Source organism: Hippocampus guttulatus, chromosome 14, assembly GCF_054856545.1.
Source record: "Hippocampus guttulatus isolate MCC_2025c chromosome 14, RoL_Hgut_1.0, whole genome shotgun sequence".
In the NCBI taxonomy this organism is placed as follows: Eukaryota; Metazoa; Chordata; class Actinopteri; order Syngnathiformes; family Syngnathidae; genus Hippocampus; species Hippocampus guttulatus.
The window spans coordinates 15,159,481-15,177,482 of record NC_141274.1 but is presented as its reverse complement, the minus strand read 5'-3'; the positions used below and the strand labels follow the sequence as shown (position 1 = coordinate 15,177,482).

General features: G+C 45.3%; 1 protein-coding gene across 1 annotated transcript in view; it reads right to left on the bottom strand.

Moving 5' to 3' along the window:
• Positions 1-18,002, bottom strand: part of LOC147195304 (dynein axonemal heavy chain 8-like) — a 34,384-nt gene that overhangs the window by 7,814 nt on the left and 8,568 nt on the right. The window contains exons 27-75 of the mRNA XM_086129171.1: positions 17,783-17,909; positions 17,456-17,691; positions 17,271-17,375; positions 17,059-17,172; positions 16,910-16,972; positions 16,471-16,571; positions 16,241-16,378; positions 15,567-15,807; positions 15,273-15,472; positions 14,975-15,128; positions 14,585-14,748; positions 14,012-14,114; positions 13,725-13,829; positions 13,430-13,591; positions 13,090-13,314; positions 12,844-13,016; positions 12,559-12,737; positions 12,093-12,280; positions 11,931-12,017; positions 11,753-11,860; positions 11,477-11,611; positions 10,820-10,981; positions 10,498-10,744; positions 9,669-9,910; positions 9,194-9,334; positions 8,898-9,129; positions 8,225-8,367; positions 8,030-8,164; positions 7,742-7,864; positions 7,244-7,457; positions 7,071-7,180; positions 6,841-7,004; positions 6,538-6,730; positions 6,344-6,466; positions 6,021-6,151; positions 5,504-5,657; positions 5,255-5,419; positions 4,694-4,920; positions 4,508-4,626; positions 3,903-4,006; positions 3,644-3,820; positions 2,891-3,058; positions 2,574-2,789; positions 2,233-2,370; positions 2,032-2,159; positions 1,226-1,394; positions 995-1,150; positions 714-869; positions 55-237 (exon numbers count right to left, since the gene is read on the bottom strand). Of these exons, the coding sequence (XP_085985297.1) occupies positions 55-237; positions 714-869; positions 995-1,150; positions 1,226-1,394; positions 2,032-2,159; positions 2,233-2,370; positions 2,574-2,789; positions 2,891-3,058; positions 3,644-3,820; positions 3,903-4,006; positions 4,508-4,626; positions 4,694-4,920; positions 5,255-5,419; positions 5,504-5,657; positions 6,021-6,151; positions 6,344-6,466; positions 6,538-6,730; positions 6,841-7,004; positions 7,071-7,180; positions 7,244-7,457; positions 7,742-7,864; positions 8,030-8,164; positions 8,225-8,367; positions 8,898-9,129; positions 9,194-9,334; positions 9,669-9,910; positions 10,498-10,744; positions 10,820-10,981; positions 11,477-11,611; positions 11,753-11,860; positions 11,931-12,017; positions 12,093-12,280; positions 12,559-12,737; positions 12,844-13,016; positions 13,090-13,314; positions 13,430-13,591; positions 13,725-13,829; positions 14,012-14,114; positions 14,585-14,748; positions 14,975-15,128; positions 15,273-15,472; positions 15,567-15,807; positions 16,241-16,378; positions 16,471-16,571; positions 16,910-16,972; positions 17,059-17,172; positions 17,271-17,375; positions 17,456-17,691; positions 17,783-17,909 (7,728 nt within the window). The remainder of the gene's footprint in view (positions 1-54; positions 238-713; positions 870-994; positions 1,151-1,225; positions 1,395-2,031; positions 2,160-2,232; positions 2,371-2,573; positions 2,790-2,890; positions 3,059-3,643; positions 3,821-3,902; positions 4,007-4,507; positions 4,627-4,693; positions 4,921-5,254; positions 5,420-5,503; positions 5,658-6,020; positions 6,152-6,343; positions 6,467-6,537; positions 6,731-6,840; positions 7,005-7,070; positions 7,181-7,243; positions 7,458-7,741; positions 7,865-8,029; positions 8,165-8,224; positions 8,368-8,897; positions 9,130-9,193; positions 9,335-9,668; positions 9,911-10,497; positions 10,745-10,819; positions 10,982-11,476; positions 11,612-11,752; positions 11,861-11,930; positions 12,018-12,092; positions 12,281-12,558; positions 12,738-12,843; positions 13,017-13,089; positions 13,315-13,429; positions 13,592-13,724; positions 13,830-14,011; positions 14,115-14,584; positions 14,749-14,974; positions 15,129-15,272; positions 15,473-15,566; positions 15,808-16,240; positions 16,379-16,470; positions 16,572-16,909; positions 16,973-17,058; positions 17,173-17,270; positions 17,376-17,455; positions 17,692-17,782; positions 17,910-18,002) is intronic.

Below are 18,002 nucleotides of genomic sequence, written 5' to 3'. Positions count from 1 at the left end.
GTGGAGAGAAACACGCAAAAAGCAACACAAAGTGATGCCGGAACATGGACAAACCTTCTTCTCGGCGAGGATGACACGACCCAGCAGCTGGTCCTCCAGGCCTTTCATATTGACAGTGAAGTCAATGATGGACGTCTTGGCGCTCACCTCCGGCGTGTACGAGGGATTTGGCAGTTTGGTGGTAATGTAAAGCCGGAAGTTGTTGGACACATCCACGTCCTTGTCTCCCACTTTCACCTCCACGGAACAAAAAAATCCACAGGACTAATTTAGCCGGGCGGCGCTTGGACAGTTTTTCAACGACCAACGGCAAGAGGTCAGGGTGGAAGTGTGCATTTGTTTGTTGGCAGGATTACAGAAATGACATGGAACTCATTTTGATTTGAAGCAATCTAAAAACAAATACTGTATTTCTTGGGCTATACGTCACACCGTTGTAGAAATCGGAGGAGCCAAGCCATGAAAAAAAGTCGTACATAGTCCCAAAAATAAATTGGATTATATCTTAAATCTATAAAATTGGAAAATAACACAAACTTCTTGATATTTATTTCAAATTGATGAAAAAAATAAAAACGTGAGAGATTCTTTTTAAATGAAATTGTCGTTTGGTTAAAAATGGAAATGTCAATATAATTGGTTGTCAACTGAACCCCCCCCCCCCCCCCTCAAAATTCCTCACAAAAACGCTGATCGGCATTCTATAGAATTACCTTGAAGTTGGAGCCGGATTTGAAGAAATTTTTCTCCAGGACGTTGTCGAGGGCGGGGTCCAGCTCCTCGGCCACATCCTCAATAAGTAGCGGCCTCCCCAAGGATATGGAGTCCTCCAAATGCGTACGAAAGAACTTGTGGTTGAGGGATGTCAGCTGTAAATGAGACAACAGCGGGATTGTGATTTGGGAGTTTCATTTCAGTTGTGGCGAACGTACGCCCATGACCCGCGTGGGGAGAAGCCGATCAAATAATTGACGGATGGATGAATGAACTCCACCTGCAGGGAATTGGACTTTTCTTTTGCGGTGATCCAAGTCTTTCCTTGAGTCTGGGGATCGACCAGGAGCGGATACCTTGACGCTTTTGTGACGATGATGCCGTTCTGCACCGACAGGTCATCTCCGGGCAGGCCTTGAAGATTCCACTCGCTGATCTAGAAAAGACGAACACATTTTTTTCCCCCCGCCCGCACACGAATCCAACCGTTGGCTCATTTTCTTGCTCTTACCGTGGGAGCGTCCACCAGCGTGGAGATCAGGTTGAGGTTTTCCGTGAATGGGATTTTGTTGGAAATGAGATCACTTTTCCACATGTCCAGCAACATGTCGCGGAAACTCTGGTTGAAGGGGCCGCAGTATGACAGGAAACCGGTAAGCTGCAGGACGTCGCCCACCAGCCTAACCAAAATGAAAACAAGCCTCTTTCTGAAGAGTCCTGCTGAATCTAGACGGGAGCTAGTGTTTTGCTTTCCCTTTATTTTGTTGGTAGTATTTCAGGTATATCAGGGACAGAAGTGAAACAGCAAAAGTTTAGCTTATGTTCTTGTGTAGAATTAAAAAAAAAAAAAAAAAACTAAACTAGATGCAAACAAAAACCTATCAAAATAGTTTTTTTTGTACATTTTTGGTTCAAAACAAGTCATTTACAAAATTTCCAGAGAATCAACTGAAAAACAATAGTAATGTGACATTGTGAGATGAAAAATGAGGAGAGAAACAACCAGAAAACGATCAACCTTTACCCCTTTGTGTTTCCTATAAAAAACATCCATAATTTGGAAGGAAGAATTGGAAAAATAGCATTCTTTTGTGTATTTGGAATTTTTTTTTCTCAAAAAGAACACCTAATATTTGGATCACCGCGAGACTGCGTAATCAGGGGAGGTGCAGGTATCAAAAAAACACCTCATGCTTTTGTATTTGGGATGAAAAACGAACAACTCCCAAATTTGGCAAAACCATTTTTTTCTTTGTGGTGTGGATTTGATGGATGAAAAAAAAAAAAAAAAAAAAATAAAGAAATATTTCCACCTACCTCTTGATCTGAGATTTAAATTCTTTGCTTTGTTGGGTCCAGCGAACTTTCTCATTACTCAGCCCGCCGATTAGATCTGAGGCGGCCTGCATTTTGTTCTTACACATTTCGGAACGATCCAGCAATTCCTGAAAGAAATTGTCCAAAGAATAAGGATTCGGGACTTGTTCTCCCACAAAGTCTATCGGTCCAGAAGCCTACCTGCTTCTCTTTGCTTGCAGCGTCGCTTTTGGCTTGCACCAGGGCCAGCTCGGCTTCCTTTTCGGCCAGTGTGGCCTGAGCTGCCATTTGCTCAGCGCTGGCTTTTTTGTAGCGCACTTCCTGAACCGCCAGATTAGCCTAACCGCAAACGACACCGCATAGTCTGTCCAGAAAACGCCGCGACTTGATTCTGTTTGTTTCTAGCGTGCAAGGTTGTTGCGATTGTGTAAGATGCACCTTGTGGCAGGTGAACATGAAAAAGTGGCAAGAGGCACATTTCCAACGCCGAAGTCATGCGCGTCTTTCCTGAGCGCAGGTCATTTTTGACCGTTGCATCGTACCTTGAGCGGCAGCACTTCCTTGTTGATGTCATAGAAGGTGGCCATAGCTCTGGTCCACGCGAGCAGACCGGCCACACTGCCGCACACCTTCTTTGCGTTTTCCATGGTGTAGTCCTCCATATCGAAGTAGGGCTGCAACAACTCCACCGTCTCCTCGTTGATCTTGTCCTTGACGAACTGCTGCAGCGACCCCAAGAAGCCTGTGCTGCCCATCAGCTGAAGCCGACGCCAAGACGGACCACGGTGAGAAATGTGGATATTGGACAAGTTGTCCGAAAAAAAAAAAAAAAAGAAACGGCGAGCGGGATCAGACGCACCCTGAGAGCATCGGGCCATGATGGCTTGATACAGGGCAGGTTGGGATCCATTGTGATAGTCTCCAACTTTCTTTGGAACAACAGCAGGCAGCAGTCCATGATCCTCATAATCAGGTGTGGTGGCTTGGCCAGTTTCCTCACGGTGGCAATATCAGCAGGCTTGATGGTCTGTTTTTTTTTTTTGTCAACACACCAACAAGTACCGCAATCAAAATATGTCTTGAAAGTATACGGCCGGGCGCTTATGGCCCTCAAAAAACACCCATTTCAGGTTAGACTCGATTTGCAAGTTACAAAGAAAAAGCAAATGATCCCATTCTAAGAGTAGACCTTCAAAGACAATCCTTAACGAATTTGTTAAGTTATTTCAATGTATCAAAATAATTGCGGAAAATGTGTCAAGACTGAACCTTGAAGCACTCGCCGTTCTGCCTAAAATGGTGGCAAGACAAGAATGGCGACGTCGCGATATTAAAATCACCACAATAGCGTGGTTGTCACGTTACGATATTAAAAGTAGCCCATCTCCAGCAAAAAGTATGACTTTCTGCCCGCTTCAACTGAACACAGCATTGTGAACTCCAGAGACCCACGCCAAATAGCAAGACTTAACAATAAAATGACTGGCCAAGCTTATTTCTTTTTCACAACCGAGCCAGATGAGCCATTTATTTGGATAAGTGTATCGCCTCTCTCTTCATCTCTTCAGCGTAAATACTACTTGAAAGTACAACAAAAACAAAAAAAACTCACGTTCAGTGCATTTTCAGCCTCCTGTAATGCGGGCTTGGCCGCCTCCAGTTTTTCCTCAGCAATCGCCCTCTCCTGCGTGATTTCATCCACGATCATCTGGGCTTTGTCGCTCACGGTCTGGACCTCATTCTTGATTATGGTGGCCGCATCGGTTCGGACCATCACCTCGGCTAACACCTAAAAGGTACATCTCACGTCATTGTTACGCAACAGCGGAACCAGCGTTTCCCTCTCGTGGCGATTGCCATTTTTATTTTACCTTGTCGGCCTTGGCAGAGGCCACTACCAATTCTTTCTCGCTGACTTCCAGCTCTTTGGAGAGTTTAGCTACGGACACGCTGGCCTCCATCAGTTTGTTCAACCCTGACATCAAGATATAAAATAGGTTTATTAAGAGAGAGCCGGGCCCTCAATATTTGTGGCCCCCGAACTGCATGTGCCCTTTGCGAGATTAGAAAATATGAACTCAACTCTAGATTATTTATACGCCACTTTAAAACAACCATTACTTCATTTGAAGTGCTGTACATGGAGTTAAAATCAATCATACAATAACAAACGGTGAAAACAGACATTTTATTTTGCAAATGAAAGACTAGAACTATTTTTTTATACTTGCATGTTCTTCCCTTTGATTGCGACCTTTTGACCCAGGGGTCATAATATACTTTACACATGAAGTTCTGGGAACTTTTACCTCATGGTACTTGTTGGTTCCAAGGACCAAAATGCTCCTGGAACTGAAAATACTGTACCCGCCGGGTCTGTCGCTGTATTTTGACCTAAAATTCGAGGCGCTTTTGTTCCTTCGTACTTTCGGTATCGAGGACCAAAATGATTTTTTTTCCATTTAAATGTGCTTACCAACATTCATGCGCTGGGCGAGCGTGTTAATGTGCTCGTGGTTTTGATGGTAGAGTGTCTTGTAGCCATTGATGAATGAGAGGTACGATTTGGGGGTGACGTGAGTTCTCCTCCTGAATCTGTAAAAAAAAAAAAAAAAAAAAGCATTCTCAAGAAAACACTGAATGACATCAAAACGGTTGTTACCGTTCAAAGTAGCTTTCGCACGTCTCCGACACTGTGCGATGGTACACGCCCATGGTGGTCACCATGGAAGCTTTCACCTCTGGTGAGCAAACAATGGGAAATTCTGAGAGGAAGTGATGAGCCACGGCCACCAGGGCCTCCTCGGGCCATGGGGCAAACCAGTCCATTGTGCAGCCAGATATCAAGCCCGGGAACTTCAGAGACCGAGAGCGAAACTTTGGTCCCACCTGTAGAGACGATTGATAGATGCAGTGCCACTAAGTATCCTTCCTTCGTTGTATCTGTATGTCTAAAATCCAATATGTTATCATTGGGAAAGTGGCCTCTCCTATCACTGTGTATGAACTGCGCTCAAAAAGGGCCTTAATTGAAGGCTCGGTATGAAGATTGGTCCGATCTCTTTGAAAATATCCTCTGGAGTAATCTGGAGTGCAGCCACATTTTTGGTTGGTGATATATACTTTTCCACGTATCTATACCAAATGTTTATCCTATTAATCATGTCATTTGAGCATTTTTGGGTTAGGGATTTTACAACCATTTTTTTTAGACGGCACTTACCGGCGAGAAGCACAAGACAACGTGCAGATTCTTCCGCGCCCGCGATATGAAGTAGTCGTAGAGGTTGTCGAAAGTGGGTGGAATGCGGGGAAATTCCTTTTTCATGACCGGAATAAGGTTTTGGGTAATCTCTTGGATCTCATCCTTTGCGAAAAGGTTGGAGACCTGCGCAGAGATGAAGGATGTGAAGGCTTTTCAAGCGCGACGTCAGACGGAAAGTGTCAAATTTCCCCAAAATGAGGTCATCACCTCTCCAGACGACAGAACATTGTTCAGGTACTCGAGGAAGGCTTCCTGTTTTATTTCATTATCGGTAAAAAGGAAGGTGATACCGCGCCCTTCGGCCCCACTTGATTTGTACAACTTTTTTAGATCTTCCATGAAATTCGATATATTGTAAGACCTGAAGGGAAAGACAGATAGTGCTCCACATGTCATTCATAAGAAAGAAATTGAATACATATGCACATGTGATATTTGCCGATTTGTTTTTTCATTCCATTTAAAAAAAAAAAAAACAGCAATTCATCACATTGCCATTTTAGGGAAAAATATAATATAATCAACGACAGAACGCTGCTCTATGCAAAGGAATTGGAACGTACATTTGGTCCCCCTACCCCCCCCCCAAAAAAAAATCCTGAACTTTTTTTCCCCTCACTGTGTCATGATCCAGAACTACATGCAGCGTTTTCAGAGGAAAATTGGAGAGAAATTTTAGAATATGGCATGGCTACAACATAAGTATATTTTCCGTTCCCCTTACTTGGTCAGTGTGATCTGGTTGACTTCGTATCCAGCTATGTATGAGGCAAGACGAGTCAAACTCTGTTTCCCGGATCCTCCCACACCCACGAGAAGGGCATTGCCAGTATCCGTGCGAATGATGCGCGAGATCTATGGAACGTAGCGGGAAATAACAAAATACGGTGTTCAAAAAAAGTTATTAAAATGGGTATTGTACAATATGGACAGTAAATATTCATTTGAACTTTTCACTTTTGTTTTTTTTGTTTTTTTTACTGTATCCGTACTTCTACTTAAGAGCGCGAGGACTTTTGCGACCTGTGCGTGTGGACTCAATCTCACCTTGACGAGGTGAGTCATGGCATCCGTGAAGAAGACCAAGTCCATGTGAGAGCCTCTCACTTCGTCATTGTGCTTCGCCTGATAGAACCTTAGCTTCTCCTCCAGGAATTGAAACGTGGGCACCTGCCAGAATAGATGACTCACGTTGAGGACGGTCGAGCGGCGGACACAAAACCATCTAAATAGCCCAGTACCAGCTCGTAAATTTTGGGGGCATCAAAAGAGGCGTTTTCATCCTCCTCGCCAGTCGGTTCGGGCGCCTCTCTCAGGAAGTCAACAAAGTATGGATCATTGTGGATCGACGCGACGAGGCTGGGGTCGACGTGCTCTTTGACAACGCGGCTTATAGAGCCCTCGAACCAGTCTTTGTCCTCGGGGCAAATGAACCTAAAAAGACGAGCAAAAAGGAAAAAGTTTTCTACAAACATACGGGCCGTTCTGGGTGTGAAGTGGGTTCGAACGGTGTCGTGTGGCCACGCCCCGGTTTGGCCGTCTACCTGTCAGCGATGACGCGGGTGCATTCGCTCTTGAAGAGGGCCACGAGGGTCTTGAAGTCGTTGCACTGCGGCGCCTCCACCTTCAACATTCCTTGCCAGATCCTGGACAAGTCTCGCAAGTTGAAGATGTAGTGAAACTTGGAGGGCGTGGGCAGCATCTTTGTCTAAAATCGAGGAAATCGGTGGTTCTCCATCTTTTTACACCAACTCCCATTTCCCAAAGGAACTACCTTGGTCCACTGCCACAAAATCCGGCCAGCCGACACGAGCTTCTTCACCATGGCCGTTATATTTCCCTTGAACTTCCTGCACTCGTGGAAGTAGCCGCAGCCGATCACGCCTGCGCGTTAAAGCAAACGTGACCGTTTGTACAAATTGTCATTTATTTCCATTTTAGAGTTACCGAAGATTTTGTCAATGGAAGTATTGGAAGGCAGGGTGCAGTTGAAGACTGTGAACTGCCTCTTGAGCCTCTGCGGGATGTCATTTCGCCCGCCGCCAGGGTGGATCATGGCCCCCAGCATTTGGACGTCCACAATGGTGATGAAGTCGCCGGGTTTGTCCAGATTGTACATGCCGCCCATCTCCATCATTTGCCGGACTATCTCATTGGTGATCTGCAAGGAATTCACGCGCACTGTTCAGTCCCAAATCTAGACGGACTGAACAGGAGTTCAAAGTGACGCCGAAGGATTAAAACACATCACTGAAAAGATATTCATGTGATTAAAGTGATTAATCGGCAACTGATGGATTATCCAATCAATAATTATTTTGACAATTGATTGCTCATTTTGAGATCTTGTGTCATTTAAAAGTGTCCGAATGGTTGTAACTTTGGCCCCTCGACAGTAAACGTCTCGGATTTCCGCAGACCCCATCGCCATCCGTAGCCACACACCTGATCTCCCCATTCGTTGACAAGAGGCATATTGATGTCATCAACAAAGACCGACATCCTGCGCCCGCCCGGCGGTCCGTACGTGCTGCCGATTCTCTTCTCGATATAGCTCTCCACGGTGCGCTGCGACAACACACGTTTCATTGTTAAGCAAACACATCTACCGTATCATTTTACAATAGGCAAGCACCTCGCCCAATCAAGAAAACACACAAAGGAAGGTGTGTTTCTTAGATACCTTCATAGCTTTCTACGATTGATTTCAACAAGCCTTATTGGCCACACTACCTGAAACATGATGGGTTCTGTGGCAGAGGAGAAGTTGAGTGACTTAAAGAGGTCCGTCTCGGGGTCAAACTTCTTGGCGTAGCTTTTGATCATCACCGTCTTGGCTGTCCCTTGCTCACCGATGAGCAAGACAGCCTGTGAAGTTTTCCAAATGAATACATACATTTAGATTGTTTTCGACAAACCACTACTCACCTTGTACTGCTTAGCAATGGTTTCCAGCAAAAAAGCGGTCCTGGTGTTATCTACGTTGGGCACAAGGATGGAAGCGTAGTCCGGTACGTGATCTGTGGGATACTCGTACTCCCCTACATGTTCGTTCCAGTGACACCACTGACCTGGAAATGCAGTGCAAAACAATGGAAGTGTCTCTTATGTGTTAGCCTTAAAGATTGCTTTGCAACTGAAAAACAAACACACACACAAATAAATTACAGTCCATTTGAACCCTTTTCTGGTGCTGGTGCTTATTGTAATTTGAAAGACCAGAGCCCGGATTCAAATGCACGATGTCTGCACTGTGAGGCGGATGTGCTAATAAGTCAACTATCGTGCCGCCCATATTAGGTCAAATGTTTTTTGTTTTTTTTTGGCATCAAATATTTTTGTATTTTTCTTCAAATATTTGACTTGAAGACTGCGAATAGCTGGCAACCAGTCCAGAATGCCCCTGGTGTCTTGCCCGCAGCCAGCTGGGATAGGCTCCCACAACGCCATAAGCAGTATCAAAAAAGTCGGGTATATGTATTTCACTTGATGGATGGACAAGCGCACCGGAGAAGCAACTCTTGACACTTCCAGAGTCCATTTTCCATTATCTGTTGCCTTTAAAAGCGGTTTGTTTGTTTTTGTTTTTGTGTGAGCATACCATCTGTCCCGACCATGTATTCAAACATAGTCTCTCCCTCCAATGTGTGAGGCAGATCAATGTTGCTGCTGTGCTCCCGGAAAACAGCCTCCATTTTGTCCCGGTCGTCCAACTCCAAAAGGGCCCCCAGACTCCACATCAGACCAAAGACGAAGAGACGCTCCAAATGTTTGTCGCTGACCAGGCCCCCCATCTGCTTGGTTGGGATGAGGCCCTCCAGCAGATTGCAAGACTGCGGGATGACAAAGGAAATCAGAATCGGTGTGCAATGGTTGCGCTTGCTTTGGTTTGCGTACCTGCATGATGTAGTTACACTCCAAAAAGGGCATCTTGGGTTTGAGGTTCTGCCTCATGTATGAATACACGTCCCAAAATATCCTGCCATACAAGTTAATGATGTTCTCCGCTTCTTCGGCGTTACGCTTGTTTGTCCATCCCTAAACAAAACCCAGACAAGATTTCAAATGTGCCAAACGAGTCTTGTTTGGTGTTGATTGGCCTTTCCCAAAACATTTTAGGCCATGTCGCACATTGCCGGCCGTGAGGTGGCACTGCTCTCCTCAACAATGAGTCTCCGGAAGTCCGTCTCGCAATATTTTTCCCTTTCTAAAGTGGGGAGATAGTCTCTGATAAACACGACTGACGGGAAGAAAGTAATATAATTTGGAAGTTTGAGCTGTTTATCCAACTCATGCATGTTCCTTCCAAATGGGGAAATAAACAGAATTATAGCATGTAGGCAACTCAGCCTCAGTTGGATGACAACCGTACCTTGAGGATGGGTTCCCAGGTCAGCGCCGAGGAGCTCATGAAGACCATACCGACACGTGACACGGTGGCCGGAGAGGCGTTTTCAATATTGTGCACCTCGAACACCAGCTTGCAAGCTGGCGACATGGTGATACGGTCACCGTTGGCCAAGGTAAGGGTTTTGTTGTCATCCAGCACGGAGTTGAGGTTTTCAATCCAGATGGCGTCCACAGGACCATCCAATACGATCCATATGATCTCTCCTGCGGGTGAAATTCATCATTTTGCTGCTCGTTACCACAAACTGTCTATGAAACTACAGCATGTAAAACTATTCAAGTATTCATGATCTTTTGGACGTTTTTTTTTTCCCCCCAACAAAATTTAAAAGCGTGAGTATTTCTCTTCAAATTGTACTACTACGGTATTTAGAGTTTCTGAGAGTAATCGCTGTCTTTCGGCTTCTGGTAAATGGTGCACGTTGCGATAAACAGGGAAAGAAGACGACTCAGCTGTTGCCAGCCCTGACCCACATTTTCAATTCTCGCTAAGTCGCAACCCACTTAAAGGTTAAAATCAAATCAAATGTGGAAAAAAAGATGACAAATAAAATCTAAAAAAAAAAATACAAATCAATATGAAAAATATTTTTACAAATATTTTTTTTTCTGTGATTTTTTTTTGGGATTGCTTTTGCATTATTGCATTGGCTCTCATTAGATTAGAATATGTGACAATACTAATAGCATTACCATGATAAGAGGTTTTCATACTGTCTTTTAGTGGGGCAAATGAAAATTTGATGTAGGCCTATTGTAGTTTAGGACACCTATTCGAATAGGCACCTCACCTTTCTTGGCCTTCAGCGTCCTCCTCCACAGCGTGGAGAAGATTCCGTCAGTCCAGTCATTGGTGGCGGCGTCGAGCCGGCCAAACATCTGTGGGGCGGTGATGGCCTTTGGGTTCATGCGCATCTCCCTGTGTGGTGTTCCGCACTCTGTCAGCGCTCGCATAAGGATGTTGATGACAGCCGTCTTACCCGCCCCGCTCGGCCCCAGCGTCATGAGGCCGTGGCGCACGAGGGAAGCCTCGTAGAGCTGTTGTCGGAAGTCGGAACGGCGGATTAGCGTCCAAAGCGCTTCAGAGCTGAGCAGCAATGTGTTTGATGATACCTGAACCAGTTTAAGGTTCCAGTTGGGGTGGTTAACTAAGGCAGCAAGGTCAACTTGATTCTTCACTGCAGCCTGCAGTTCATTGTAGGTGCTGTTGTCCAGCTTGATGCCAGGGAATAAGTCATTGATGAGACTGAGGAAGAGAGGTTCGTCCTCATCCACCTGAAACAGCGTTGCCATTTATAGTCGGCGTCCGTAAAACTATTGAAAACAAAAAAAACATTACACGCAGGGGTGCACATAGGTCGGGTGCAGTCGTGTTTGCTTTCATACACAGTGAAGTGTACGTAGAACTGCTTTCGTGAGTGATCATGCTTTTTTTCGTTTTTCGGAGCATTGACTCCACCATCTCCCCCACATCTGGCTGTACTTCTAAAAATACAGAATTCACTGCAGATTGACAGCTGAATACTGACAAATTTGTAGAGCCAGGTTGGAGAAAAAGGCAACTCTTCCTATTTTCTGTGCTCTTTCTGAAACAAACCTTTCCATTGATTTTGACCTACTGTTTTACCCCTTGACAAAACTGTAATGATTAGAAAAATAAATCAAACAAAGTTTCATAAAGATCTGGACAAGAAGCCCAGGTCCTCTTTGTGAAGAGAAAAAAAAGCACCATGTGCATCCCCATTTTGATCCGTTGCATTCATGGATTACCAGTTTGGACAAATTCATGTCACGCAACACTCTCATGACCGTGCTGGACTCGGAGTCATCAGGCCGCGCTCTCTTGCAAGCTCCCAGTGTCCTGAGCACGGACAGGATGTTCCTCAGGCCAAAGTCATAATGCACCTGAAACACAGCAATGCAAAGGCAGCGACGCTGGATGAAAAACAAAAATGCTGTTAAGACATCTGTGACATCTTCAATATCCAGTTTTGGAGATGTTTTCAGGAGACCTCCGATCGCCTTATTCCTGTTGCTATGTCCTACCTGTTTTGTGAGCTGCTCCTCACAAAGTTTATAAAGAACAAAGAATTTTTGAGCTAGGAGGACATTCTCATTGAATCCGCAACTGGCCAGCTTGACCCTCATGATGATCTGCAAAAGACCGGAGGCAACAAGCGGGTTATGTGAAAACAAAGAGAGGAATTTATAAACCTTTGTATACCTGTCGATCAGGCACCATCATGGAGACTGTCCTGAACTGCACTTTCAAGTTCTCAGGAAGTTCCTGACGACCGGCATAACCGGGGTTCTAGGCAGGGAACGAGAACATGCCGGTCTACACTATGATGCTCTTAACCCGGTCGTTTCAATTTCTAAGTCTTACCATAGTGATGAAAAGCCCAAACTCTGGATTCAGGTCAACTACGTCACCGTCCGTGAAGACAAAAGTAGGCTTGTGTGTCTTGCGAGCTACCAGAACAATGTAAATTTGCTGAGCGGCCACAGACAACACCGGCAGGTCGATCCTGTTGAATTCATCAAAGCAGCCCCATGAGCCGGACTGCGCAAGGCCTGGAGAAAAAAAAAAAAAGTCACAGTAAGAATTCAATCTGCCAGGAGTGACATCAAATGGCTTCTTTCAAGCAAAATTGCCATCTTCCTCTGTCAATAAGGCCACGGTTTCTTCAGATTTTTTTTTTTTTTTTGTGGTTCAACTTATGATAAATGGCATTGGAGCTGAATTTTCAAAGCATCCCAGGAGAAGGAATGGCTTTCCAAAACATGTTGCAGCCATAATCACATAAAACAAAAAAACAACAACAATAGCATAGCACAGTGCCTTCAAATACCTTTGTAAATCCTGCCAAGCCCCCTGAAGTCCATTTGGTCAGAGCAATTGAAGACCACCACGTACTTTCCTAAGCATCGACCCATGTCTTTCGTGGTCTCTGTCTTTCCTGTGCCTGCTGGCCCAGCGGGGGCTCCTCCCATGCTCATGCCCAGGGCCTGGGACAGCGTAATGTAACACCTGTACACAGGCCATGATGACACGAAACCGTATCAACAAAATGAATGATGTAAGGCCAGTGTCGCAAGAACGCATCCAAAATGACAACACTCGTTTGTTGTCTTGCCTGTCTGTCAGTGGGGTGATGACGAGACGGTCGGTGCAGCCCAGGAACTCGTTCTGATAAACAAAGTCGACATTGGTGATGGACACGATGACCTTATCAATGCCGTCATTGTAGTAAAACCTGCTTTGCTTCAGCCACTCAAAGTCATTGGTAGATTTGACCGATTTTGCCACCTGAAGAGAAAGCAACAACAATGTGGTACGCAAAGGCAAACAAACAAACGGAGAAAAAAAATCTCAAGTCTACCAGCTCTTCAAAGATGTCACTCTGGTGCACGTGGATGGTGACCAGAGTTTCGTACTTGACCCTGTCAAATTTGGTCAAGTCGTAGGTGGTCTGCTTGATGAGCATTCGGAGGAGGTTCAAGAATTTCTTTTTGGTGAAGATCATCACCTCCTTGCTGAATTCGGCATTTTCCAGGGCCTCCTCCGAGTCCCTTGTCCAGAGCATTTGGATTCCAAGCAGGCCCACCTATAACAGGAAATGCAAGTATGCCATTTTGATTCGAAGCGGCATCATCCGATGCCGCTTTTACTTCATTTTGTGATCATGAGAAGACCCACAAATATTTCCTCTGATAACAGACCTGCGCTTGGAACTTGTCAAGAAAAGGTATGAGCTCAAAGTCTTCGTCGTTGATCACATCGTCAGCCGCCTTAATGACGGTGTGCAACGATGACTGCTGCTCCACCAATAACTTCCCAAGCCAGAGCTCCACAGGACCCTGAGCTAAGATGGGTTTGTCCAGCTGAAACCGCATAAACGCGCAACACAAAACCAATGAGAAAACGCATGTGAGCATTTACAGTACGTCGTCTCCGGATTCAGATAACCCATGACCCAAGACGGACGGGGTCCATATCAACGATTGACATCCGTACCGGCAGTTTCTCCGCTTCTTGAGACAAGACGGCCAAAATGCTGTCGTATTCATTGACATCAAACTCCACTTCATTGACATTGTCAAACACTCCGAGAAGATGCGACTAAAGGGGGGGGGGGGGGGGGGGAGCAGAACAAAAATCTGTTTTATTCATTCCTTTAGGCAATATCACCGTTTGGGGTTTTCCAGTCTATATCACCCATTCTAAATAAATCAACTTATGCCGTTTGTCCAAGGACATTTTTGAGGTCGACAATTGTATCATTGCAAATTAAATGGACTCACCTGAATTGTGTGAGAATCGCTGGCTTGTCCGAGTATTTCCAGGAGCGCGGGATCAGACACGAAGAAGAACCGTGGGAACAGGAGACGTTTTTTCTCAAGGTACCTGCAGTGTTTGTGCTTGTTAAGTACCACTAGGAGACTTCTTCCAATTACAAAAAATGGCGGTAATGCACGTTTACAAAGTGGGTGCCAACAGCCACATCATTTTTAGCAATAGTGACCCTCAGGGTAATCAACCTTCTGTTATTCAGTGGAAAAACGTGTTTTTGTGATTCGGCAAAAGCTATGTCTAGCGTAGAAATATTTCCATTTGGTGTTGAACCGAGGAGAGGATCTTCCTAACGTCGGGCCGCAGCCTTGTGTGATAGCAGAAATTAAAAATACTTTGCTGCCATCTGGTGGCATTTATAGAGAATTACAAATATTACTCATGTGGTTGTTTTGTGGATTTTGGCAGATGAACCACCCACTAAAAGTAGGGCTCTGCTCCGCTCCCTTGCCAATAGTAGGGGTTCACTGTACTAGTTATTGTGCGAGTAACTAACTAGCTCAAAAAATTGACTTCACATTTACCCTGTGAGTGACTTCTGACAAAAGTCCAATTGCTTCTGAAGATCTGGCAGGATCTCCCCCAACATTGGATCCCCGACACAGCACTCCACCACATTCGGGACGTCCCGCGCTCGCTGCATGATGTTGATCCACGTTGAGTCGATTTGCTGAAAGCGCTCCGCTTCCTACATGAATGCAAAATGCACCCTAATTAAGTATCCGTTCATGAGTGTTGGAGGTGATATAGAGTCTATTCAAGATGTTATTGGACTAGAGGTGGAGCACACCCTGGCCTGGTTCCCAGCCAATCATAGCGCACATATAGACAAACAGCCGTTCATACTCGCATTCACACCTATGGACAATTTAGACATTTATCATTTTCAGATTAAGGGCGAGGGGCGACTTTACCTGAGGGAGATCTTTGGCGATGTCGCCCCCGACAAACACGGCCTCTAAGTAAATCCAAAGGTTTTGCACGATGACCCACTGCTCAATGACATCTGTTGACGTGGACAGTTTGGATACCCAATCCTGGATCTCAGCTTTGTAGAATGTGCAGTATCTGCAAATAGGCAGTATACTCTGTGTAAAAGGCACAAGCCGATAGCCGTTCTTACATTTCACCTGTGATGCTGCAATTTTGCAGGGGTCTTTCTGCGTGAAGCCGTGAAAAGAAAAAAACGTTGCCACTTGGCCATCTCCTCACCGGTTGCTGAGCAGCGAACCCAGCACCATCAGACTGTCCTCCAGAGTGGTGAGGATCTCTGTGGTGTCGCCGCCTCGCAGCATGAGCTCGCCCCTGTCTTTGAAGTCCATCAGCGTCAGGTTTTGGTCATGCCACACCGCCTTCACGCCGGACAACTTGGCCTCGATGTCCCTCTCTTTCACGGCGGATATGCAGATGTCCTGAAAGGCGCGACGAGTACAGTGTCGCAAATGAAGCCGCATCCTCTGCAGAGCGGAGGCGAGGCAACGAGAGAGGAGATCGTCAACTTCTTACCTCGATGTCATCCTTGTACTTCAACAGTGGCGCCTCCATGATGTTGTCCAGGGTGCAGGTGGGCGACTCAACCTCGAACTCGTGGCCGGTCAGGTTGGAGATTTGATCCCAGTGCCTGCGGATCATGGACTTGTTGGTCATCATCTCGAGCAGAGGACACAGCTCGTTGAAGTCATCGATGGTCTGCTTTAGGTCCATGAAAGCCTGCCACTCCTTCAGTCCCTTAGGGAGACGCCGGCACCTGGAAAGAGACACTTGCGACAGTTACGGTGGAAATTTTCCATGGCAATGACAGTGTGTACAGCTTTTCTATTCGGTGGTGAGAAGTAACAAATAACAGTACTTTGTTAGTGTACTTAGGTCCATTTTTGAGGGATGCGTTTTACTCAGAGAAGCATTTGCAGTTGTTTTTCTTTGATAAAACGCCCGCAATGAGGAAGAACAACCCGTCTGTATCACTTTAACGTCTGTCAGAAGTAGTTTTACTATATTTTAATTGTATTTTTTCAGATGAACTTCTTTTGGATTGCAGTTGACATTTTGATTCAAACATTGCTTGTATAATTGAGACAATACATTTGAGTTCCATTAATTGGAAGACAATGAACACATTTCGACTGTGTATCGTGTGTCGAATTCTTGACACGCACTAAAATGAGAAACGCAAGCGGAACCTGTTCTGAAAGTCCATAAGCTCATTATTGATTTTCTCGATATCCACTTGTGTCCACAGGAGCTTGGAGTGACCACTGATGGTCTTCATCACAGTGTCATACAGGCCGTAGAGCTTCTGAAGCAGGTCCAGTTCTTTCCTAGGGGGGGAGAGAGGAAATGCATGTTTTAACATAAGGAGATCTTTTTTTTTTCTTTTTTTTTGAGGGCTTCAACTCTTGAGTCTTTGTACTTTTTATTTTGCAGGCACTCATAATCAGAGACAGGTAGGCCGAGGAGCTGTTCGCCGGAGTTGTAGGTGGTGAAATTTCGCCACAGCTCAGAAAATCTGGCCTTGAATAGGACAAATACACACACACACACAGTTAAAATAAATACAAATAACCAAATTGCAATAACAGCACTACAATTGAAAATAACAGCGCAAATAATTGTCACACTCAGAATCCAATTTTTGTGCCCAGCACAAGTCTCGAAAAGCGCAGTCTAAAACTGCGCGCGTGAGTGCCCTTTTCTTTCTTTTATTTTCATAGATGGAGGCAGTTACAAAGTGTTTGGGGAGGTGTTTTCTTTCGGAAAAGACAAAGCTTAAATACTATGTGATTATAGTCCTCTCTTTTTCAATAAAAATAAAAACCAGTTCTAGAAATTAACGAGCACAAGTACCGTACCTGGAAGGTCTGGAGCCTGCGGCTGGCTTCTTTCGGTTCTATTCCTTCAACCATTGGCCCGTCCTGCGGTGCATTTAGAAATCGTTTTCAACATGCGTGGACGTCATCGATCGATATACAGTACAGATGGATTGGCGACTGCGGTTTACCATATCGTAGTCATCCATGAAAGTGCCGACATCTTTTTCAAAGACGCCGACACGTTCCAGCAGGTCCTGCTTAAGGCTAGGCTGCATGCGGAAAAGCTGATCCTGAACGGACATCTGTAGGGGAAAAAAACGTTCCGAGTACCGGTAAGAGTGAATTTTATAGGGCAAATTGAAAAAAAGAAAAGAAATGCAGCGAAAGTGATCCAACTTACAGCTTTAGCCAGAAGCCTGGTGAAGAAACGGCCCAGTCCGTACACCTCTCCCGGTTCCTTCTCGGTCATTTCAGCTTCGTAAAGGATCAGCACTTCATAGGCATCCTAAATGCGGAAAACCTGACCTGTTCGATCCGGCGTAAAAAAAAAGGAAAACCGTACACGGAAAGCAAGGGTATTCGTACTTGTGTGGATAACAGCGTTATGTCCGTGTTTATTTCAGAATCCCGCAGGTTGGCCAGCGTCTTCATGGCACAGCGAACGTCGTCCAGATTAGCAATGGGATGTGAGAGTTGTGTGAAGCTCCTGTGGGTCTGCAGGCTGATGTTGATAATGTTCTTCCGGCACTCTATGCGCAGGTATTTGCACAGGAGCCTCTTCCAGACCTTTGCCTCAACCCTGAGGGACTCCTTTAAGTGGTCTGATTAGGAAAAATGCAGCTAAGATATCCGCGCGCAGTTGTCATAGTTATGAATGGCACACGCCACACATCAGAATGCGTCTTCTCTTACTTGTTGACAGTTTAATCATCCCAACAACGATGACGTTCTGGATTTCCTCAATTTGGCTCTCATACACGACGTAGTGCTGCAATTTATCTTTGATCTCCATCAAGGTTGGCTTGCTGTCAATGAAGGCCTGTAAAAAGCAAGCACAAGTGTCACTCAAAATCACGACACGAAGACACCGACATACAGTACAAGGGCGTCGCACTCAATGACATCATCTACG